Source organism: Lactuca serriola, chromosome 7 (genome assembly GCF_051521515.1).
Source record: "Lactuca serriola cultivar US96UC23 chromosome 7, Lser_US96UC23_V15, whole genome shotgun sequence".
NCBI lineage: Eukaryota > Viridiplantae > Streptophyta > Magnoliopsida > Asterales > Asteraceae > Lactuca > Lactuca serriola.
The window spans coordinates 9,644,473-9,651,128 of record NC_136414.1 but is presented as its reverse complement, the minus strand read 5'-3'; the positions used below and the strand labels follow the sequence as shown (position 1 = coordinate 9,651,128).

At 30.8% G+C, this 6,656-nt stretch overlaps 2 protein-coding genes across 3 annotated transcripts; both read right to left on the bottom strand.

The window, feature by feature from the left end:
* Window positions 1–1,401: 1,401 nt before the first annotated feature.
* On the bottom strand, window positions 1,402–3,311 carry LOC145062122 (uncharacterized). Of its 2 annotated transcripts, XM_079009759.1 has the most exons (7): window positions 3,168–3,311; window positions 2,856–3,047; window positions 2,686–2,780; window positions 2,504–2,584; window positions 2,137–2,212; window positions 1,963–2,056; window positions 1,402–1,693 (listed from the first exon to the last, which is right to left on the bottom strand). In XM_079009759.1, the coding sequence occupies exons 2-6, from the start codon at window positions 3,031–3,033 to the stop codon at window positions 2,037–2,039; spliced, it is 450 nt and encodes a 149-aa protein (XP_078865885.1). In that variant the 5' UTR covers window positions 3,034–3,047; window positions 3,168–3,311; the 3' UTR covers window positions 1,402–1,693; window positions 1,963–2,036. The 2 variants fall into 2 exon arrangements, with proteins under 2 accessions (XP_078865885.1, XP_078865886.1); XM_079009760.1 differs by lacking the exon at window positions 3,168–3,311 and having other exon boundaries at window positions 2,856–3,157.
* A 564-nt stretch (window positions 3,312–3,875) lies between these two features.
* On the bottom strand, window positions 3,876–6,420 carry LOC145061188 (uncharacterized). The gene is made up of 7 exons (XM_079008595.1): window positions 6,181–6,420; window positions 5,239–5,600; window positions 4,955–5,109; window positions 4,789–4,869; window positions 4,586–4,661; window positions 4,409–4,501; window positions 3,876–4,318 (listed from the first exon to the last, which is right to left on the bottom strand). Exons 2-7 carry the CDS (start codon window positions 5,582–5,584, stop codon window positions 4,173–4,175), a joined length of 897 nt encoding a protein of 298 aa, XP_078864721.1. The 5' UTR covers window positions 5,585–5,600; window positions 6,181–6,420; the 3' UTR covers window positions 3,876–4,172.
* Window positions 6,421–6,656: the final 236 nt, after the last annotated feature.

The window sequence follows — 6,656 nt, the reverse complement described above, 5'->3', positions numbered from 1 at the left end:
ATCATATATATGATATTTAATACTTTACATATATAAGTATGAGTTTAATTTTAAAAAATTGAAACAAATAAAAAATTGACAAATTGACAAGTGGATAATATTTATTTCAAAAATACCACAAAATGACAAGTGTCAAAATTAATGAGAGATTGACATGTATAAAAAAACCCTTCATTTATTAAGGAAGATACATATATATATATATATATATATATATATATATATATATATATATATATATATATATATATATATATATATATAATAGTTTATAACCCGTGGAAACCACGGTTACAAAATTAATTAAATATTCATAGTTAAAAATTCAAAATTATTAATCAATTATTTTATATAAAATTTTAAATACATTATTAATTAAGAGATTTTTTTATTAGTTATGTAAAATTATAATTATTGATTCAAATAAATATATGGAATTAATTTATCATATATATTAGACTCTTTTTATTTGTGAACTAATGAAAACAATAATATAAAATTTAAAATTTAAAATAAAGAATAAATAGATTGACAAATAACATCACATTAATTAGGAGGTTTAATGAATTTAAAATAGAGAATTAATAGAATGACAAGTGTCATCATATTAATTAGGAGTTCTAATATTATGACACTTGGTAAAAGGACTACTCTTATATATATATATATATATATATATATATATATATATATATATATATATATATATATATATATATATGTATTCGTTTTTTGTAGAGAAAATAAATGACAAATTGTGTTTTATTTTATTCTTTTAAACTTAAAGAAATAATATGTAATTTATAATTTCTAAATTTTAATTGGAAAATACGTAACGACTAATCAACGAGAAGATGACACGTGGTGTACATATATTTCTAATTTTCATTTATTTTTCACCAGATATGAGACCAATACATTAAATATAAAATTTTGAACATATGAAATGGTTGAATTTACAAGAAAAATGAAAAAAAATATTGAATTATAATTTTTTTTTAAATTTAAACAAATAATTTAGATAATAAACAAAAAAACTAATAAAACTTTAATTTATTAATTTTGAAATTAAAAAAAATTTATTAATAAAATTAATATGCATTTATTATTATTTATTATATTAAATATTATGTGGAATTTAATAAAATGAAAAAACATAAGACAACATGTGCAAAAAAACGAAAAAAAAAACACATATGACATAATACATTACAAGATAACAAGTGACAAAATCATTTTTATTTAGGAATGATTGATTTCTAATTGACTTTTTTTTTTTTTTTTTTTTTTTTGCCTTTGTTGTTGATCTAGTCACACCAAATCACTAATAATTATAGTCTATAGATTTTGAGACTTAAACATAAATGAAATTTAGAAAACAAGAAAACAAACACACGATAATAAAACAAGGATAAACTTATGTCAAAGTTTATATAACCACATAACATTAAAAACACACTTATGTCAAACTACTTGCGCATCTAGTATAACTCCATAGTTTTTAAACTCATCTGACGAGTCATAAGTGAACTCGCCCTTAGAGTTGATTACATGATATCAACTGGGGTAACCTTTTTGACCCTTCCAGAAGAGGGCTGACCACCATCCGTTCCCCACTCATCTCTCCATGGCAGTGTCCACCTGCCCCAACCCCCCTCATCTTTCCAACCTAACTCACCATAACCCTCCATCCCTATAAAAAGTAAAAACAATAAATACTTAAAGATGCCATCTTTAGATACAAAAAGATATCAACCTGCTTTTATTATATGTTTGTTATAGCATCATACTTCCATTTATTTCTACAGCATCATATACATTTAAATTTCTAAAATCTACCCAAACAGATTGTTTTCGATTTTGATGACATTGCTGTGTAGTTTTTTAGATTAAAGTGTTGTAATAGGAAGAAATGGAAGCCAAATGCTATAGAAGTAGGTTGCATTTAACCCTTTTGGATACCTGCATTCTCAAGCAAATTGAATCCGTCATTCCAACCAGGTATATGCTTGTCTGCTTTGACTTTCCAATTTTCTTCAAATCGCATTTAGTTCATCTAAATAATTCCACACAATATAAGGTTTTGTACAACTCAGCAATGAGAAACAACTTTTTAGAAGGAAACATCAAACATACCCTCATTTAGATTATGTAGAATTTGCAATGAATCCTCTTTGCCAAATGGGTCGCGTTTTTTTGTCAGTGTATGACCCTTCACAAGCATACATGATTAGTTTTCTATTTAACATTAAGAATAAACACAAGAAACATTGACATACTTTTATTTCTTTTTATTACAACATTATATTTTTTCTTATCAAGGTGTATTGAAGTCAATTTTTCCTTATTAGGAAATCATTCTTTGAAAATCTATCCAATTATAGCAGTGAAATAGAAATAAATGGAAGTAGGATGCTATAATAAACAAGTCCATGAAAGTATCTCGTTATTTTTTTCCTAATAGGTGTAGGGAGAAATGATCAAACAAAAGAAAGAGTTGCACCTTCTCATGTATTCCTCTGGAAATTGTATGCAATGCTTGACCCACACTCTTATCTTCTTCTTTGATTTCTAGAAAAACCACCTGTAAATATTTCATTTCAACATCACAATCTATACAAAGGAGAAAAAATTCAAAGAGAAGATGAATTAAAAACCAAGAACCACGCAATCAATCATTCATACCCCATCACTACCAGTCCTTTGGCCTATAGAAGAACTGTAGTACACTCCATTGACACCACCATATGCAACTCTTCGGAAGCTGAAGCTATCAGATTCTATAGATGGTTCAGCCATAGATTCATATGAAGATTAAGAAACGGAAAATATAAATTAACGATCAAATTGTGTACCTTGAGATTTGTGTGTTGGGGTTTTGGTGACTGATACTTGTGTGTTAGGAGCTGAATTTCCGCCATCGGTGTCCAATTCCTCGATTGTTATCTCCTTTCTAGATCCACCATGGTCATGGAAATGACCAGTGAAGAACGGATCATCAAATGGATCTTTGCCCCAAAATAGTTTTGACATTTTACTCTGAGAAACTAAGCAATTAACGAATTTTGCAAACAAGAACAGCAAAGGTCAGCGAAATGCGTTGACAGTTTTATTTTTACTGATGAACAAACACAGTGTAAACAATTTCAGCTAGAAGAAGAACTTACCTTTAAAGCTCGAAATCAAAGAGAGAAAGAGAGAATAGGAGAATAATAAGAGGGTGATAGAAACTTCCAGAAAGGAAAAAGAAAAAGATAGGGGGTGAGGCCTACCGACTTTTTAAATATCGACTTTTGTTGCACAAACTTATATCCAAAACTTGTGATTGAGTTCTAGATTCTTACAGAATTTTGTGTTCTTATTTGATAGACATTTTATATATTTTCAGATAACCATAAAAATAGTCATGGGAAAAATGGTTTTAGATATTATTTTGATTTTTTTTTACCAAAAGTAATTACCAATTTTGTATTGCCATTTCGAAACTTTAAACTTGTTTAAGCCATTTTAGGGAGATTTTCTCATCTTTGCATATTAAATTTCTCTCAACCTAAATGTATTTGGGTTTTCTATCCCAGTGTTAGGTAGTTATAACCCTATATCCTTTAAATAATACCTCATATGTATCATTCGAGGTTTGTAAAAAATGTATTAGACTCCACAACTCAATATAATTTTTTTCCCAAACCTGAATGTAACTCAAACCTTAATCAGAAATCAAAAAGGATGTTCCTATATACAAATGTCATTATGTCAATATGATTGTAAATCTCATCATGAAATTAATCAAATTCTCTTTACTTGGGATATGTACGAGTCACATAACTACAATGTTTCTCATTCCCTAGCATGTTATTTTTCTTATATTGCATGAGTAAGTCTAAAATCTAACAAATCTTCGATTACCAATTCAATAATATATAGAGTATTGAGTTCCTTGTTTTTTCTTCCATTGTTTGCTCTCCTTCCAGCATAGATAACACCCCCTAGTTTCTTTCTACATAACATCCACCAATGGAACAAGTTCAAAAAACAAATACAATACTTTTATTTTCGACCACTATTACCACAACATACAAACTCAAATCATACAAACGTATTCAATGAACTATAACAACATTTACCAAAAATACATTGATAACCCATATTGACTAAACTATAATGCGTTCGACTCAATCTATGTTGATTGTAACAACCTTTTTAGGTTGGCTTCTAGAAGAACTTGTCTGCTCTTGATTTTCAGCCCTCAACCTCCCACTTCTCTGGGAGCCATCTGCCGCCTCAAGCGCCAACCCAAATGGTCCCATGCTACCAAACCCTATATATAAAACCATCATTATAAAAAAAGATGTTTACTGTTTACTATTTATTATTTACTGTTTAATGATTACTTATTGCTTATGCTTACTTGGCTTCCCAAACGAGTTAAATTCTTCGTTCCAGTCAGGGATGTGCATGTCAGCATTACCCTTCCATTCTTCTTCAAAACTAGCCAACTCATCTAAGCAATAAGCAAACCAATTGCCTTTGTTAATAAGAGCAAATGTTCCTGTATATTAACCATAGTTTACAAACTAACTCTAACCTTGGTTAAGGTTATGTAAGGTCTGCACTGTGTCCACTTCCCCATCTGTACCAAGTTTCCTAGTGACAGAGTGACCCTAGTGAGAAACCACGTAACCAACTTTAGTTTCCACATACTCAAATAACAAATCAAAAGAAGATTTTCAGGGGCTCATTTGCAAAAACCCGACAAGTACACGGGTTGTATTTAAAAAATTTGGTTACCTTGTCATGTATTCCTTTAGAAATTCTATGTGTTGCTTGACCTGTTGTTTTATTAGCTTCTTTGGTGTCTTCAAGTACCACCTGATAGCCAAATATAATAATATATTAATTAATATAAAAAATCAGGAAATCCGATTCAAAACAGTGTGGAATATTTATTACTTACTCCATCATTGTTTGATTTTCTGGTTGTTGTTGCAGTGTAGTATGCTCCATTTATACCACCATATGTAACTTTTTTAAAACTAATGCTTTGGTTCTTGGAGCGGCTCCCATCAATCCTGTTATGATTCTTGTTGAAGTGCGTCTGCTTCACTTCCTCTGTCATAATGTAAAAATAGACACGAATTTGGTTGGATGGAATGGAATAGAATGAACATGGTAATGGAAATAAGCAAGGTAATGGAATGAGTCATTACTTCAAAATTAGAATGAAAGTTTGAGTGATACCTTCATCATCAGGATGTTCTATAAGGGGATCTTTGCTAGATGTGGCAACTCTGTGGGGGTTGTCATCCGTAACAACCCCAGAATTACCATTTTGCCCTTCTCCTTCTCCTTCATCATCAGAATCTATCTCTTCAATAACTAGCCCCTTGGAACTGTTTGCATTTGAATGTAGCAAATCCAAAGATGAACCATGTGTATCAAAGATGTTATTGTGCTCAAATATACTCCCAAATGGGCGAGTGAAAAATAGGTCATCAAATGGATCCCTTCCTCCAAAAATGCTGGACATCATGCTTCTATTAGATGAATTCATTGATTCATCTCTAGTTTGTCTTTCCCTCTGCATTCCTTTACAACAGATCCTACAGATTCAAGATTCTAAATTCAGCACAAAGTTACACCAGTGAATCATGTGAGAAAAGTTTTTCCTCTTTGGGACTAAAATGGTCAACAAATAAACTATGATTATTATAGGATAATATGACCTCCTCATATCTTCATGATTGTTACACATCTTCCTACAGACTGAATATTAGAAACAGCTTGCATATAAAATATGAATACGTATATGATCATATGCATACATGCTAAACTTCTCCACAGGAAACTTATTCATATACAAACAACATGAATTTAATAGCAACTAAATCAATCAATGTAATTAAAATTAGCAAACACCGTGAGAGATTAATAGTTGAATTTAACTTGATTAAGGTGCATGTAAATGACTCACGAGTCACGATATAAGTCTCCAACTTAAATCACTAAAATCAGAAATTACATAAGCAGAAACTAAAATCACACAAACTAATCCACATAAATAATACAACAATTTAACAGAAGTTAATCAATTCTTCTATTTTTTTTTATGAAACAATCTCACAAAACCGCAATTAAACGAACAGAAAACACTTCCCAAAAAAAAAAAAAAAAAATTCGTACCTGATTTCCGTTCAAGATAGATCTGAAGCAATTGAAAATGTGATGAGGGAGAATCGATTTATGAAACGAACTAACGAAGGGTTTAAATGCAATTCAGTAGTTTGAATTCCTCTTGTCGCCAGCTTCGGGTCTAGAGTGTTCTCAACTTCTCATGAGAAAGTTGAGAGAAACATAAAAATCAACTTTATATTTTCACTTACCACCCTTGAGTTCCTAAAAGTACTACCAGCCACCCGAACTTTGTAAAATTCGCAAACGAGGGAGGTTTATAAGAAAAATTATCAGATAAGGAGGATTTATATAGTCGTTTGGGAGCTTGGGGCAGGAGAGGGCCTGTAGCAGTGTAGCCTGTAGGCCACGTAACTTGGGCCACAACCTGCATTCCGTGTGGGCCATATTGCGTCGAATGGATGACGAGTCCAGGCGAGGATGCAGTTGCACTTGCACGTGACCTGTATTTCGGTTAGAAGAAACCC